The sequence below is a fragment of the Ptychodera flava genome, chromosome 4, assembly GCF_041260155.1.
Source record: "Ptychodera flava strain L36383 chromosome 4, AS_Pfla_20210202, whole genome shotgun sequence".
In the NCBI taxonomy this organism is placed as follows: Eukaryota; Metazoa; Hemichordata; class Enteropneusta; family Ptychoderidae; genus Ptychodera; species Ptychodera flava.
This window is the reverse complement of record NC_091931.1, coordinates 12,845,668-12,864,207: the sequence shown is the minus strand read 5'-3', so window position 1 is coordinate 12,864,207 and position 18,540 is coordinate 12,845,668. Positions and strand designations below refer to the sequence as shown.

At 39.5% G+C, this 18,540-nt stretch overlaps 1 protein-coding gene across 1 annotated transcript in view; it reads left to right on the top strand.

The window, feature by feature from the left end:
- The window catches only part of LOC139130920 (bridge-like lipid transfer protein family member 1), a 92,254-nt gene that overhangs the window by 31,732 nt on the left and 41,982 nt on the right, over positions 1-18,540 (top strand). Inside the window, 16 exon segments of the mRNA XM_070696732.1 lie at positions 148-265; positions 955-1,110; positions 1,815-1,912; positions 2,406-2,605; positions 3,202-3,478; positions 4,121-4,315; positions 4,937-5,074; positions 5,458-5,634; positions 6,131-6,379; positions 6,620-8,465; positions 9,282-9,405; positions 11,396-11,624; positions 14,741-15,316; positions 15,319-15,803; positions 16,506-16,686; positions 17,169-18,539. Of these exon segments, the coding sequence (XP_070552833.1) occupies positions 148-265; positions 955-1,110; positions 1,815-1,912; positions 2,406-2,605; positions 3,202-3,478; positions 4,121-4,315; positions 4,937-5,074; positions 5,458-5,634; positions 6,131-6,379; positions 6,620-8,465; positions 9,282-9,405; positions 11,396-11,624; positions 14,741-15,316; positions 15,319-15,803; positions 16,506-16,686; positions 17,169-18,539 (6,420 nt within the window).

Genomic DNA, 18,540 nt, shown 5'->3' with positions numbered 1-18,540 from the left:
TTCTTTGTGTATCATGAGTGTTTTACCTTTTTTCATAAATGTAGTAAATATTCTTTTTTTCTCTTTTAAATAAATTTGTGCAATCGAACACATATTTCGTTATTGATTAATGACAAATTTTTACTTTTTGTGTCTTCAAACCCGCAGTTTACAGTCGGCGTGCATTATCCCCGAGTATGGAACCATCATCAGACATGGGAATGTGATTTGACATTCTCAAGGGGGATATGGCTTTTTATTTTCCAACATAAAACATTCCTTTTAGGTGAGTTGCCATTTTATCGGAAAGGGGCAGTCCATTTTGTGAGATAAGAAAAGTTATTCAGTGTGGTTTTTTGTCAACTCTCCATAACTGAGTATCAGTAACAGATGACAGGGCTTGATTTGTTGGTATATGTAGCTTGGTACAGTAATAAATTATCAGGTTTCATTATCAAAATTTTTATTCTACAAAAACATTGAATATGGTTTCACTCTGCAAATATTTCATATAAGGTAGTGGTGCCTCGGAAATGAAAGAAACTTTTGCTCAAACTTCCCTCAAGCAAACTTTAAACCAGCCTCTTTCAAAATCAAGAATAAAATTCCGGGTTCATCCATGCAAATTTTGGTACTAGAGAAACAAATTACTAGTACCTAATATTTGAAATTCAAAATAACCATCATCCTTGTGTTATCTCATTGGGTGTGAAAAAATTCTGGATTTTCTCAAAACTAAGACAATGAAAATGTTTTTTGCTTAAAGAGCTTTGAAATGAGCTCCCACAAGTGGTAGGCAACACTAATTGTAAAAGTTTGAGAGTCTGAAAAAGTGTCCCCAAGGCATATTCTACAATAAAACAATGTTACATCCGTTCATCATTTAGCTCATCAGAATCACTATTGTTGTGAAAATCAAGTTTACCAGTCAACTGCTGCAGTTTTGTAAACTTGATATTTCCTTCTTCCAAACAGATTTAATGACTGATTGGTCCAGTAAAAGTAGGCCAGACATTCTATCATTTACCCCATACACATGGCAGTTCAACATACAATTCCTAGAATTCGAACTCGTCCTTCCCGCAAACCAGTACAATTGGATTGACTGTGCTTCCCATAACCAAGAAAATGGTAAGTCATTTTTTTAATTTGAGGCTCCGCCTCTCATGTCATTGTAAAAGAATAATCTTTAGCTCTGTCAAGAAGTAAACAGTGTTTTAAGAGGGATACCAAAGTTCAACAGACAACATCATATGTTCATCATGTGCGTGTGTGCTTTTGTGTTTGTTTGCATCTGTGTGTGTCCACATCTCTGCACTTAGAAAGAATGCCAACCCAAAGGGACTGATTCGGTATGATGATGGAGTTCCTTAATTAATATGCAAAAATAAATATTTGTCTGAAAATTTTGACCATACATGTACTTTTGGAAATATCTTACAAGAATTTTGAAAAAATAGTACTTTGATATGGTAGATATTTTGAATGAAATGCCAATAGATCAACCACAAGCATTTGTAATAAAGATAGGTGTATAGAGACAAAATTTGTCAGAGTTTCTGTCGGCAGCAGGAAAATGCCATACATACATTGCTATATTTAGTAACAAACCTACGATCACGACCAGCACTACTGAAGCTGACCAAAGTAGTAAATTCTTTCATATTTTGAAACAAAATTAATCCATTCATAGCATGAATAAAGCTCATATGTGATGAAATATTTGTCTGTAATGCTTGTACAATTTTCACAATTATCACTACAAAACACTCCATATTACTGCAAGAGATTCCTTCTTAATTATGGCATCTTGTTCTTTGTCTTTGAAATTTCAGTATTACTGGCGATATGTGGTGATCATTTTGATCTGTCCTTCAGCTTGCCTTTCTCTGATTACATGCCAGAAACTGTGCCGATTAAATTTTGGATTGCGGTGAGTTACGAGTGGCTTGCATTACATCCAGTTCTGAAATAAATGAAGGATAAATTTTGAGGAACCAGGAGTGTGTAATCATGACAGAATAATGCAATAAAATAAGATAAGTTGCTTGAATGTTCCACCTTGCTGTGATTGTGAATTGAGAAAGAGTATTTTGATGTTTGAAAAAATGCTCAATCAGTTACAGATCAAACATGTTTTTTCTCCATTTCTATGAATGAAAATTTATGATAGGACATACTTCATTTAGTACAGTACACTGTGTGTGTGAAAATGAAGTATGCCTTATCATAAATTTTCATTCACAGCTGCAATACAGTGTACTGTATGATATAAATTCAGGTGCACAGTGTACTTAGATGTTAGTGTCTTTGCAGGATTTTATCACATCTCTGTTTTTAATTATCACTCTTGAAGTAGTCGTTCCAAATTTGACCACATATAGTTTGCATAATATATCCTTGTTTTCCTTCCTTTCCCGCTAAAGATTCAGTCAGCAGCTCTCCGTGTATACCTGCCGGAATCCAACACAAGCAGACACGTCCTCCTGGCACTGGACCAATCCTGCAAGGAATCCATGGAGAAGACGAAGAGTTACAGTGCCGCAAAGTGTAACTACAACAGTAACAACAACAATAAGTACAGGAGGAAAGCAAAAGCAATATGGAGAAAATTCACCCTGGAGAGGCAAGTCTTTCTGTATGGTACCCATTGCATATCAAGGCAAAATCAATTCCAAAGAGTATTTGTTCTGGTTTGTCTGATACTCAAATTTAACTTTCAGGAGTTGCCTTCCATTTAGATAAAATGCATTTTGTTTCAACAATAACCTGATTGATGTATATGGAAAGTGATTTGGCTGTTTTTGCCTTCCCAGTGTACAACTTGACCAATGAGGGCGCTGTTGCACATAGCTGATGATCCACCAAATCATTAAATGGTGATCAAGTTAATACAGTGGCTCTGCATACCCGTCAGCTTCGTCCGTAATAACATTAGAACATTAAAGAAACTATCCACAAGCTAAAAGTGACAATGTCAGGAACACACACTTTACTCTCACATGCCCAACAAGGGTACAGTTCTTACACCCCCCCCCCACCCCCCCCACCCCCAATGTCACTGGTGAACTAGAACTGCTTTGAACACTCAGTATGGCAGTTTCCATGTTATTTTTCCCTTGACAGAAATTTCACTTCATAAAATGTACTGTCAAACTGAAATTGTCAAACTGCCGTCTCTTGGTTGTACTATATCTTTACCATTTGTCTGTCATGTTGCAGTGCTGGTTGGGTCGACTGCTGGATAGCGCCAGAGGCAGCCTTGAACATAACTTACACTTATTACCCACTACCTCCAAACGAAGACATTCCGCCCATGACCTTGGCACCAGTCAATGACACAACAAAATCAACAATGTCCAGAGAATCAAAAGCATCTGTTGCCATGGTAGTTGACCCAACAAACCTACCGCCGGATTGCATCCATGTAGAGTTAGACGTTGGGGCATCAGAAATCATCGTTTATGGCACTGTCGTCAGACACTTTTACTTTCTTAAGGTTTGTTTGTCAGTTATCATATACCTTTAATATCTTTGACCTCAGATGACCTCTGTAATTCAGCATCTGACATGCAGATCACCTCTTTTTTCATAAAGGTTATCAACAGTTGTATATTTATTATTCATGACATCTGCAAGATTAAATAATTAAATAATGTCTATCGTTTGTTTCTTTTGAAATCAAAGAGATAATAGCTGTTACTGCTGACAATGGTTTATTAGTTTTGTTCAAGAAAATGAGTAAATTTTATTATTCATCTTCTGGAAGTACATTAACATACAATAATTAGATTTGTCAACTTGAACACCTTACATCACGGACAATGCATAGCATTATTGTTGATATATAGATATATAGTATGCCTGACTGCAATTCAGTTTTCAACAATAAAATGGGACATCACACATACAGTCTACACAGTGTCTCTTGAGATTTTTAACACAAAGAACAAAGAAACTGCATTCTACAAACACAACTAAACGCTGAAAAATATGTCAAAATTTACAACCAATGGAGCGTAAGTTTCTTTCATGTTTCTCTATTGTCTCGTCACATTTTCTGACACAGAAGGACAGAAAAGCAGAATATTTTTACTGATTTTATCTGTAAATACATATCTGCATTATTGTCTGACAACAGGAGAACTTCTTTGGTGAAGATCAGATGTTCACAGATATGATTGACAACTTCAAGTCGATGACCTCGTCGCCGTCCACAAGTACTGTAGTCAATGTGTGTGAGCAGGAAGAAGAGAAAGTTAACCCTTTGACCTTACGACCTCTCAATGTCACGGTGTCAGTCAGTGTGAATGACGTGACTGGATACTTTCCAAAGGTATGCCTAGCATGGTTGCCCTTCATGCCGCTCATACACTGGTGTTTTCTTTGATGAGTAAAAAGTTGACTGTATACCAGAGAATGGTAGAGTGCTGATATAGAGACATGGTCACTTGACTGAAAGAGCCTGGCTATTTTGTTTCTTAGATGTAACAACAATGGTCAGGCATTCCCTGTGGGCTGATGTGCAGCGTCTCTGAAGCTGTATCCAATTTGGTGGCTGAATCTTATCGTTATAACTAAATGATACAAATAGACTCCCTGCTGTGAAAAGTGACAATCGACCAATCAGATATAACCTTCCAAGCACACTGCACATCAGCAGTTCCTGGCACCTAATCTACATGTAGGAGAGGACAGAGGTGTCAAATTTTGCATATGTACAACAGATGTGCAACAGCACTGAATTCTGTTCACAACCTTGTACACATAGAAGTAGTTTCAAATCAAATTATTTAGTTTTGGACAGAAAGTTTTTTTGCCTATTAAGTTTCAAGATGTCCCAAACACATTGTTGCTGAATTTGACCCTGTGACACTTGCCTACAAAGAATGACGAAATTTCAGATTGGCTTTCAAATAACTACCATGATATCTTTCGTATGTATTACTTCATGCAGCACTGTGGTGACAAGGATGGACCAATACCGATGGGTCGGTTGGAACAACTTTGTTTTGAGATGCACAAATCCTACCGAGAAACTAAGCTTCAAGTTCTGGTCTCTCCTGTCACAGTGTTCCTGTCAGATACATATTCTGTAAGTGGCATCGCATTTTGTTTTCCTGTTATTAACAATTTAGGGGGAGGCAGGGGGGATTCGAATCTTGAGGCACCGTGGGGCAGTGGTTATGTTACCAGACCCACTATCGGAGGATGGTGACTTTGAGACCCGGTAAGTCATGAGTAATGGACTCACCGTCAGAGGATTGTGAGTTTGAGACTCCAGCATGACAATGCTTTAATAGATTCCTTCAGGAAAGTTTGAACAAAGGTTTTAAGTCTGTCATTTTCAAGGTGTGTACTACCTGAATAGGATCTAATGTATGATGTACATGTATTGTAGGAGTCTGACAGGGTAGGTTATGACAGTGAGCTATCAGATACTAGTATTCTATGATCTGTTGTGTCTTCACTTCACAGAGACCAGAGCCAGATTCGCATCTGAAGGATGGCCACTTGACCCTGTCTGGTCTTCAGATCCGGGGTCATGCCATGTTTTCAGGAGAGGGACTTCCACCAACCAGCGAGACACTGGAATACGGATGGCTTGTAGAGGTCCAGGTGGGATCTGTCAGTGGCAAGATCACTGCTCCACAGGTAAGTATTACCCAAGCATCTACCATACATCTCTTTGAATACAGTTACAATAAATTATTAAGCTAAATTTTTAAAAGAGACTAAGACACAGCTGATTTCTTGAAGTCTTGAATATCTTTGATGACTTTTTTGAATTGACTGAAAATGCAGATCTGTCTGAGGCCATTTTCTGCTGTTTACACTTTTTCTTGTTTTAAGTCAGCACACTCATGATTCTGTGATATCATCAGTGAAATATATGGATAAGTAGCATAATAGGATAGAAATGCAGTACATACATATCACATACTAAAACTTGGCGTATCGTTCCTGCTTAATGCTCCTAGTTTACTGATTCTAATTGCATGAACAAGACAACAATAAATTTGATTGCTTTTAAAACCGAACATGAAAACGACTGTAAAGACATATGATTATGTGAGAGTAGGTGTTTAAAATGGTAACCACTGCATTGCACATCAGTATTCACTCTTTCTAAAATTTCTTTCATTTGCAGTTACAATCTATGGCTGGCTTTGCCCAAACATTTGTATTCCTGGCCCTGGATTCTGAGAATACATTCCAACCCACTGTGCCATACAGGAACTGCCAACACAGTGTTCCTCAACACCTGTGTACAAAGAAGGACCCCAAGCTGACAATTCTTTGTCCTACAGTAGAGGATGTGAAATACGAAATGACAAGGGTGTCAGTGGATAACATTGACCTTTATCTCGTTGAAACAGGATCTGCTTGCCATATACAGGTATAATAAAAAAAATAATTATTTACATATGCATGGTCCTCCCTGTAAATATGTGTTTTTGACTGAGGAGACCAATACTGCAGAAACTAAATTACTATATCATCTACTTGATGTTGTTGTTTGTATTGTTTTTACTGTGTGGGTTGATCTTTTGCGATCATTTTGCAATGTGTAATGTTTCTCTGTCAAGTTCATAGGCAGTTTACTACAATACTAGTTTCTCATCTCATTACCATACAGGTTCATCCAATCAGACTAGCGACCTGTAATCTCCATGGGAACAGTACCGGGCAGGGTGTGACCGCAATGATCAGAGACATTGAGATGAAACAGTACGTAGCACATAGCAACGACACCGGTGATAGTGGGTCGTATTCCACGTGGATTGAAGCTGGTGGTGTTTCCCTTGGACCCATTGTTGTGGATGCGGCAATGTCACTTACTCACCCAGAGCTCCACCAAATGCAACATCAGTTCCTGAAACTCCACGACATGAGGACAAAGCGCCTGTGGTTTATGTGGCCCATGGATGAGACCGTCTTCAACCAGGATGTGATCGGGAAATGTGGCTGTCTCGGCGGATGCAAATTCTTTGGAAATAACAGCAACGGGGTTCATTTCTTCGAACGAAGTCGGTTTGATGCAGCAGAGGGAACGTCTGATTCACTGTTCACCATGATTCCGGGACAAGGCCCGGAGAGTGACCAAATCTATGGCTACGGTCAGAGCTTGCTGGAGAAGGGACAGCTGGTGTTTGCCGTGTGTGAAAGACGGCGAAGTCCTGACACGTCACCGACGCGGTCTGTATTCAAGTTTACACCGGGTTATGTGCCAACGTTCAGTCCGACTGCCAAGAGAAGTGAAACGGGGAGTGGGAGCACCGATACCAAAGTTGCCAGTGCTCCTGGGTCTCAGACCTCAGTGCACATGATTTCAACTCAAGCTGAAGTCCTGCACTCAGCTGCAAAGGACTCCCGCACGGATGTGTCATGCCAAGCTACTAGTTGTGACTGCCATGTTGGCAGGCAGTCTACAAGCAGTGTTCATTCCAAATCCAGTGTTCATAGTTCAAGCCACAATATGCATTTGAAATACCTCGGTGGACAGCCGCCGCTGGTTGGAAGTTGCCATAGCCTTCCAGTTGAACCTCAGCATTGGGATCATACTCTACAGCAGGCACGCCACCATAGTTTTGATTTAGGAGATACAGATCCCATGCAGACAGACAGTGGAGATGAGTCACGGAGGGGATCTGTTCAGTTTTCTATTGACAGTCGGGAGAGCAGGCACAGCAAAGTACATGCCACTCTCTCAGGGCAGTCAGTAAGCAGTAGGACTTCTCAGAGGAGCAGTCTGCACTCCCGCAACTCCCTTGGTCGAATACGACAAGCGCAGTCAGAGACATCTCTGGCAGAGAGTGAGTTTTTCTCGGCAGCTGAAGATAACGATGACGGCCCAATGTACTTCAGTGATGACACGTTGAGCGCTGAGAGCCAAACGCTTTTGAAGCAGATTATCAGACTGACAGATCCAGATGCACCTGTCGTAGAGGTTTCCAGTCACGATGAAAGTGACGCTTCCACCATGCAGGAATCCTCAAACAGTGACAATGAACCCAAGTCAAAGTCAACATCAATATCATCTGGTTTGTCCTTTGTTTCAGCCGTGGAATCACCCAGCGACTTACTACCAGAGCATCTTGACCAACCTGATTCTCACGAAAAGCATACATTGCCCAGTGACCAGCAAGTGATTGACTACGATGATGTGATGGCGTGCTATGCAGATCACCTGACACAAATGCACTGTTCCCATTGGGTAACTCCTCCACCGGCGCAGCAGCAAGCCACGCCAAAGTCCCCCTTCAACACAAGGACATCTCTTGGTAGTATTGCATCTTATGAAAGCATCCAGCTACCTGTATTTTCACAGCATAACAGAGGATTAGGCACTAAGCTGCTGTATGACAGGACTAGGAAGCGCTTTCCGAGTTCTCTCAGCGATTTGGACTACGATACTGATGAATCAGAGAGCTTGGTTGGTCTTTACCAAAGAGAGCTTATACGCAATGAAGCTACTGAGCAGGGTAGGATATGAATTAACAAATACCTATTCTGCCTTCTCCCTCAAACAGGTCCATACATGATATATGCAATTAGAAATGATTTAACAGGTACAAACAGGTGTTGTATCATCATACAGCAATGAAAATTAATTTGGGAAATTTTCAGCAAGTTTTACAATTCCAAAATCTGTAATTTGAAGTTGCCATTTTCATGACTGGTTCATCACTTTACATCCTGGTATTATTTGTGGTATGTTGAATGAAAGTTTAACATTGTGATGCAAAAAAAATGAAACCTTGTTCGTAAAATGAGTTACATTAGCAATATATAGAACTTGGTGTGTGTCGTTGGCCATTGCAGGATGTTCACTAAAAATTTAAGCTGAAAATCCACAAAAATATGGATGGAAGATCATGTTGGCCGTATGTAAATGGCCTTTAACCTTAACCCTTTGCACCCTGACCCTCTGGTACCCTATGACACCATGCGGACATTTTTGTCTGAGCTGGGTTCAAAGGGTTAAACTTATTGAAATTTCACTATTTAATTGTCAAAGTAGCCTTTACCATACTGTCATAATGTGCAGGGTTCTTATCAACAATAATTATCAAAATTTACAGAGAACAACACTTCTTCTGAGAGGAGAGCAGACATTGCTGTTTTGCATAATACTTTTTAAAATTTGATCATTGTTGTTGATATCATGTAATTTTTTCACATGAACGGATGCAATAACGATGTTGCCATCCGAGGGAAAATATTGGAGAATATTTCTGTAATTGTTTTTGTTTTGCTTATTTATCAACAGTTTTCTTATTTTTTTTGTACAATCACAGGCAGCGACAGCCAACATAAGGCAGATGCAGTAGAGAGTGAAGAATCCAAAACAACTGCAATTGTACAAGTCAGGGGAACCGTTGATGCCATGGTGTCTCCCCTCATGGTTGATGCAGTTCAAAGGTCAGTTGGTCAGCCGGAACTACAACCGATTGTGCTTTTTTGAGAATTATCATGAACATAATTTACATCCTATAACATAGGTCTAAGAAATTAATGGTGTCAGAATGGTATGAGGGAAGTCGTCTGTTTGTAAGCAGATGAATGTTCATAGCTGTTATTGTAAAGGTAAAGAAAGCACCTCGGAGACTGACATTCAAACTCCCAAACTTTTACAGTTCTTTTCTGATATACTACTGGTGGGAGCTCATTTTAAAGCTCTTAGAGCAAGAAATATCTTCTGTTTAGTTTTTTCAGAATCAAAAAAATTATTTTTCCCCATAGAGTTAACACAGGGATAGCAGCCATTTTGAATTTCAAATATCAGTAAATGTCAGGTAATTTGTTTCTGTAGTACCAAAATATGCACAGTGACCCCTGATTTTTAGCTACTGTAGACTATAGTCTATAGAAGCTATTGGGATGGGTATCCGTCCGGTGTCCGATGTCAGTCTGTATGTATGTATGTATGTATGTATGTATGTATGTATGTATGTATGTATGTATGTATGTACCCAGGTATGTATGTATGTCCGTTTGTGAGGCGTCCGTCCACTCAAATATCTTGAGAACCGCAGTACTTACTGATTTGATATTTGTTGTGTAGATGAAAAATATGATTTTGAGAAACTAGTTTTTTTAATTTTTTGATATTGTTGAAAATAGGCAAATTAATGCCAAAAAAGGTGTTTTTGGTAAAAAATCTTCTTCTCCATAACCGCTGGTCAGACAGCTTTGTTATTTGGTATACAGGTCCCTAGGGGTAACCCAACTTAGATTTGTTCAAATTGTGATGAAATATGCAAATGTGTATTTTTAAGGAATTTTTTGGTCATTTTTGGTCAAATTTGACTTACACTGTATGTAATTCTTGTACTGTATAAACCCTATCAATTCACCCAGAAAAAAATAATTAATATGATTTTAAATAATTGAATTAATTAGGAAATCATCAAAGCCAAAATAATTTTAGTGTAGAATTATCAGAAAGTTCAACTTTTTTTGACAGTTCATAGTGAAATGCTTACCATCTTGGAGGATTAAAACATGTAAAGGCAACTTTCCTGAATCCCAACTTTGACATATTCTGAACCGTCATTTATTGTGCCCTGTATGTTATCTAAAAGAAATTGCTCAAAATAGTCTATAGAGATAGAGATAGAGATAGAGACAGAGATAGGGAAAGTTCTAATTTCCATTTATGGTTGACTTGGTAAGGATAAAATAAAATTACTTTTTGAGGAAAAAAATAGAGTGGTCAATTAAAAGAGTGGTCAAAGTGATAGGGTTTTTATGGTAAAGCTGGGCTGTAAGATTCCTCATGTGCTATTTATAGCAATTATGCAAGCTGTGTAAACAGTGCAATGAAAGTTACATGATTCCTTATAATGCTTTTGATGACCTTGAACTTCTTAAGTTTCAAACATTTGTCTCTTCAGTGTGCCTTCTCTGAGTATGTACAGTCTCAACTTATTCAACAGAACTCACAGTGTTAATCAAAGATATCCACCTTCTTCATCAATACATGTGTCACAAAAGGTTATTCTCTACATAACACAGCAGAGCTCTGTCAACTGTTGAGTTGCTTGTTCTTTCAAAACCGCTGGTCAGACGGCTTTAATATTTGGTTTACCCTAGAATGACCTAAGTGAGATAATTTCATACAGTCAGGAAATACTTAATTTTGTATCCATGTCTATAGTAGCTTCAGGGACTTTGGCCCTATGTTTATTTCTTGATTTGGTAAGAGAATAGTTGAAAGTTACAGTGACGAAAATTCAGCAAAAGTTAAAGTCTTTCACTTTTGAGGCACATACAGGAACATCTTCTGCAGATAAACATGTTTGTGGTTTATGCAAATATGTTTAGAGCTATTTTGTATTGAATCAACTCATCATGTGTACTGTATATACCTCTAAATTATCTACTGTTGAATTTGTGTGTCTTTCAACAGGTATGTAGAAGCACTGACTCCCCAGATATGTCACACACATCCATCTGCAGTGCTTGATAACCTCCACTTCAGCTGTCTTGGTGAAGTCAAGGCACACCACAAGATAACATCTGATGACACTTCCACTCCAAGCCCCAAACACAGTGAGGTAGACCACAGTCCTGATGCAGCGCCATCTCAGAGTCTCAGCAAAGTTTCCAGTTTACAGGTGTTTGTGTCCTTGGCCAGAGTGAGTACCATTGCTATTTGATGTGAACAATACTGTTGTTTTGTGACTGTTAAGTCTCAACCCCAGTATGTCATTTACCAACTTTACCTTATATGTGCACATGGACTTTATTTGTGGTGGAATACACCTCAGGGACTCAGGGCTGTCAATTATAGCCGGTCACCGGCGGCAAATCGCCGTCTGACACAGGTCTTGCCGCCTGTTTTCCCTATTCAAGGCCTGCAATAATGATCTTTACATGCGTTATGCTTTCCCAATTCTACCGTTGGCTACGCTGTGCTACAGAGGCGCAGCCCCTAAGGCTCGTTGGTAGCAGATTTCTGATTGGTTTCGATCGGTACAGTCAAAAAGCTTTGCGTGTTCTGATTGCTTTTCGGACGTACACGATCGATATGGCTACGAAAGTCGACAGCCACGTTGGATTTATGGGTCCAAAAAAGACCCCGAGAGGCTTACACTAGCTCTGGATATAAAAGTAATGTTCATATTTGTAAATCATTTTATTTTCCTGAGGAATTTCAGTGATCGGGGGTTCAATCCATCAATGGTATAGCATGCAATGTAGATTTCACGCCACGTCTGAGCAAAGTGCCATAGCATTACGTGTATTTAGCGACCGGAATTTTTGATTTGTTTTCCCGTTTGCAGATCGTGAACACTCTTTACAATGAGTAAGAATCGTTTACTCAGCGCAAAAAAAACTTTGTGGGGATTTACATAATTTTTAGTGAGTTTTGACTACCACTAAATTTGTTTGCACCAAGCCGCCGTTATATGAAATGTATTCTTACAGTAGTACATGCTGTGTACTTTGGTTGTTTCGAAGGCCCGAGTATTGATGTTTGATAAATATTTTCCGACACCCGAAATCTTTCCTCAAAAGCAAATATCGGTATTCCAATGCTTCAAAATCATTTACCAAGACCAACGTTTTTTAATGTTTAGGGCAATCACAAAATTTAGCTAGGCTTGACTATATACTTTCGCGGTATCTTGCACATATGTGCGGCAGTAAACCATGTTTTGAATATGGATATATCATGCATGTAGTGAGCCTACCCACTTAGCCGGCATGGGTTTCGACAAAACTCGGACTACTGTATGGATATCACAATAGATAGTCATCAGGAGAAAAGATTTGATTGTTAACTTTCACGCGCAAGGATTTACTACGTAAATAAATCAACATATTCTAAATCTTGTTGATTGTGAGGCTAACGGACAACGAAGCCACGCAATTTCATTAGCGGATGTAAACTTGAGTATGTAATTGTTTGTGTGACGTAGCGTCTACTCAAATTGTCTCTGGTAATGGTCTCGTATTTACCCCATTACATTTGTAAATTTTCACACTGGAAATTCATAGCCGGTAACTCTGAGGAGAGGTCTTGAAACAGACAAAATAAAATTACAGCAGTATCAACCAGACGTAGATCGGAATTTTTTGTCGTGACATTATGACATCAGTTTTGCAGTGGGGACAAGAATTTTTTTAATTCTAATACGATTAGCTGTTTATGAATGGGAACGTATTACAGTTATTGAATTACTTTCTGCAGATGTTGTTTCTTGGGAAATAGTTTCTGCAGGTGTAGTTTTTAAAACTACATCTGAAGAAATAGTTTTTGCAGATGTAATTTCTGAAGCTACTGTTTCATCAGCCTGAGAATCACACAATATTGAGGTATTGTCAGCTGGTACTGCCATACAAGCCTTGGGCTTAGATGAGTACTCCAGTGATTCTGATTATGGTTCAGATTATGATCTTTATTAAGCAGGTTGTAATTCAACAGAATTTGCATGCAAATAATAATAACCTGGTGTATCAATAAACATATAAACTCTGTTATACTTCTGTTTGTCTTTCATAATTTATTTCACAAGATTCAATTTCATGTTACTTTTGATACTTCAGTTATAATAAACTTGACAGTAAATTGCCCTCAAAAGTGCCACCACAGGCCACCAATTGAAGATGAATAATTAGAAAAGCTTCAGCTTCAGGAGGGGGGACACTCCCCTCCTGGCCTCCCCCCACGTGCGCTTGCACGCACGCCTTGCTCCACTTCGCTCCGCACAAGGCTGTACCCTCCTGTTCTTTCACTTGTACCCTTCTATTCTGAAAAACATTGACAGCCCTGGGGACTTGAACTTTAAGTGTTGCTGTGCAGACTACCTTAACCTTTGAGCGCCAAATTCAATTTTTATCACCCGTATAAAATGTATCCCAGCCAATTTTTTTCAGATTTTCTACCAAAATTTTGATAAAAACTATAGCTAATGAAATGTGATGTCCTTTTGGTCGAAAGTTATCAAAAAAATTATTGAAAAATTCATAAAAATTGGTAAAATGTTGCACTAAAATTTTGGTGGGAAAAATTACAGCACTCAAAGGGTTAATTCTATTGATATTGAAAGTTTACAGCTGTTGAGTTAGATATTGTAATCTTTCTAAAGGGTTCAGAAATGAGATTCTTCATTTGTGTCACCAATAAAACCAGGCATTAGGGAAAATTGCTGTTTTATATGAAACTACCATAGCATTTGTATCTTCAACTTTTGGAGCATACAAAGGGAAACTTTAGTAGAACTTATTAAGTTTTGCACCGTAGTACATATATGTGCTTAGAAAGTGAAAAACTTAGACTTTTGCTCGAAAATTCCTCTAAGAAACTTTCAACCATTCTCTTTCAAAATCAAGAATAAAAATCAGGGGTCACCCTTACCACAAACAATTATGGTTACCTTAAGTTGACCGGTATTTGAATTTCAAAATGGCTGCCATCTCTATATTAACTCAATGGGGAAAAAAGTAAATTTTCAATTTTCTCAAAAATAAGATGGTAAAAATTTTATGTACAGCATTACAGCAAGAGTTTCCAAAAAGCCCACAACAATGGTTGTTCAGAAAAGTGTTATCAAAATTTGAAAGTCTGAATATCTTGTTGCTGAGGCGCATTTTACCGTAATACTGCCGTCAAGAAAACCTATACAAGAGATGTTGTTTGCTCATATAGTAAAAGCAGAGTCTAGTGACTAGTTCCAGTATTTTATAGCAGACTTTGCAAACATGAATACACTTTGGTTGATACGGTGTTTTTGTTTTCTACCTTTAGGTCAATGTCTGTGTGTTCCAAGCATCTCTAGAAGAGACGGCTTTACCTGCTTTCCCTATGAACGTAAAAGAGATTTCTTTTGTGTCTCTCTTAGCCCTATCTGCTGACAAAATTAACACCACCCTGCTTTTGCGAAACAGATCAATGAAAGCACTGCCGTCAAGGTCTGCTCACGAATCTCCCCAGTCAAGCAGTAGTGGCAAGAAGCTACCTAGGGGCAATGATTCGAAGAAGTCTGAAACAGGACGTAAAAATCTGAAGTTCCAAGAGCCTGACGATCTCAGAGATGAGATACAGACAGAGGAGTTGGCGGCACAGGTTACAGTGTCCAAACTGCATTGCCAGTTTCGGAAACTTCCCACACCTGATGAAGATCTGTCCAAGGTTATTGTGACCGCGGTGGCTGAAGATCAGTCAAAGGTCATGTTTACCTGTGAGAGGGGCCATCACTCCCAGAGGTATCCGGGAGGACACTGGCTCAACAGACCGAGGACAGACTCTGTCGACAGCTCAGACTCGGGATGTGCAATGGAAAACAAAACCGGCTGGATCATGTTGGAGTGTGGAGTTGATGACATCTCTCTACAAGCCGGAAACGCATCGGATTTGATGCCGTGGAAGATAAATCAACTGTACTTGGTAGTCCGCGAAGTCCACACGAGGCCGCTAAACCAAGGCAACGTAGGAAACGCAGACCTAAAGCCAGCACTGCTAAAGGCCGCAATCCAAGGTCCAAACCTAGATTCTATTTTCCCAATGAAGAGGCAAGCTCTGATGATACATTGAAAGGAGACGATTACGAGGAAGAAGGCCTGCTAGACTCAAGTGATGAGTCAGTCAGATCGAGAATCTCGTCATCATCTCCTGAGAGTGGTGATGAAGAGTCAGATGATTCAGAAGTGAAGGATGAAGATGAGGAGGATGATGAAGAGGAAAAGGAGAATACAAAGGACAGAGAGCTGCCAGGAAATGCCTCCAGTGGTGTGTTTACAGTTTCCACAGTGTGGTTTAATGTGCCTTCACCTCCCAAGAACAGACATCAGGAAATTACATCTGGACAAGTGTAAGTGTAAATATATTGTAAAACATAACTTTTTTGCCAGCAACCTTTACAGCTAATCTAGCACAGTCTGTTTATTTGTTAAACTTTTCTCTATGGGTGGGATATCCTAAATAAAAAACCAGCTGATTGCAATGAAAATCCAAAAACACTACACAAGCATGCAGCTAAGTCAATGTATTTTACAGTAGTTGCCTGTCACAATCAATGGCAAATGTATCCTAGCGCTCTGATAAATATGTATTGAAACTTCATCTTTGAATACCTATGCATACGCAAAAGATACACTTGAATGCTTGCAGGTTTAAAACATTAGTAAATAAAAAAAGAGAAATTTGTCATTCATAGCTCTAATATGGAGCAAATTGATGTGTGAAGAAAGACATTAACTTGACCACAATCCATACAATAGCAATATTTTCTTTACACTGCCTTTTGTTTCCAAGTTCACCCAGCTGTACAATCTGAAGCAAATACATGTGCTAAGTTTGACAATTTTTTGCAAACTGTTGTACAGTTTTATTCCACAGAACATGCAATCTCAACACTCAAAACCTATTTTATTGTCATCGTAATTTTGAAGTTTGGAAACAATCAAAGTGTAAGGGCTAATGAATTTCATCTGTACACTGAATATTTTCCCTCGATGCAACGCAAATGTTTTTCCCTGGATTAAAATTCCTTCATTTTCTCACATTTTCACAGCTTTGACAGCAATCTGTTGAGCACTGCCACGCCTGCAATCAATGCCTGGTTGACACCTGTCGATCAGATGACGGCTGCCGTATCCAAGCTGACCAAAGGTCAACACCAGAGGATCTGTGGATTGATGGCATGCATCATGGCTGATGCTCTGGATATACAGAAGATACACCAGCCTTTTAAGGTAAATGGAGATACTGGCGTTACTTGTATTTGACCTTTGCACTGCCATGGTTTGGCTCAATTCCATTGGTTACAATTGTGATTTTCAACAGCTTTACAGGGAAAAGGGTGAATAGTTTACACTCATGACACACAATATTAAATTATATCGACTTTGTTCCATCACAATCTTCACAAGAAAAGATGGTTCATCAAATTAGTTTGATCATACAGGTTTTGACATAATCTTGTTACATTGAGAAAATATTTCATACAACTAGACACTTATGCACACAATTTACTAATAAAGTTCAAATTTACAGTCATGTGTTAGGCAAGTTGACGTATGGTAAACTCATGAGCAATTCTACTCTCTGGAGGAGATTGAGTTGTCATTGTTAATGAATAGTTAAGGCTTGATTGACATCTGATAATCATCCTTTCATTTTCATTAATTTTGAGGCAAACAATCTAATACTGTATTTTCGTGTTGTTTTCTTGCAGAGTAAGTATACAAAGATTTCTGCCTGGTCAAAGTGTCTACAGGAGGACCCATCCTGTCAACTTGTGACTGTACTTAGGAGGTACTTGCACCAGGTAAATCTCGGAGACATCGAGGACGCTGTAGCAGACGGCACCATACCAGCTGTGAGTTCCTTGGAGAAAGGTGTCCATGCACTGACCAGGCAGTGGAAGGTCACTCTTGTCGCTCCAGGAGTCAGTAACTTCCATTTGAACAGTCGGAAGAGCGTTTTCTATCCAGCACCGCCGCATGCCCACGTGTATCCAGTACCTCAGATGTTTCCGGGTATGGATGCACAGGGCATTGCCAGGGAGAGAAGTGGCATGGGAATCAGTGATGTTGACGTCAATGAGCAAACAGCATTGTTGAGCAAGTATAGCACACTTGAGAACGATCCTTTAGCCTCTGGGCAGCTCGGGACAAAGAGCTCACTGCCACACAGTTCTTCACAGATTCCGTCTCTTGATAAACCAGAGTATAAGATCACATATGAGGAGTTTGCCACAAGGAGTAAGTTGTCTCAGACAGCAGGCATGTCCTCAGTGCCAACTGGCTTAGGACCAGTATACAGGGAGGCATTGTCTGATTCTCCCGGGAGGCTGCAGTCAACCAACACTGGGTCGCATCATTCATCAAACATGCTGCTCTATAATCCACCTCCTTCAGCTGCATACAACAGGAAGGAAAGCAACGCAAGTCTCTCAGCTAGCGGTGGTAGCCTGGATCCAAATGTCCCGTCTAGTGTTCTAGGAACACCACTGAAAGTGAAACAGACAAGTAGTGCCGCTGTAAACTCTCAAGATCCAAATATACAGTACTGGCTGTCTCAGAAGCGAACCAAAGGCAGCAGCGTAGGCAGTTTAGGGAATATGACGGATGTTGCAGTCAATCCCATGTATGTGGCACCCAATCCCTTTGATGCCAACTACCCATCCCTGGCAGCTCAGGGAATAGAGTCAAACGCCACAACGATGACAAGTTCAAAGTCTGTCAAAATGGAAGAAGTCCTTCCTTTCATGCCCCAGTCACCACACCCAGTTCAGCTGGCTGATGCTCAGATCTTATTCAAGCCCCTGCTTACGAATATGGGACTGAAAGTATCGACTGGACTAGAGCCTTCCAAAATGAGTGAAAAGTACGGAGACTTGTCTGTGGCATGCAAATTACAGTGTGTCAAAGTTGACATTGTTGAAACGGACTTGCCTAAAGAACAAGTCACCGCAAAGTATTCCGGAAAACACAAAGTAAAGAGAGGAATACTATCTAGGAGTGTTACTGAACAGCCAGCATTCATATGTGAAGATTTTAACATTCAGGCAACTGTCAGAGATGTCTTTGAAGAGCAAAGTCTAA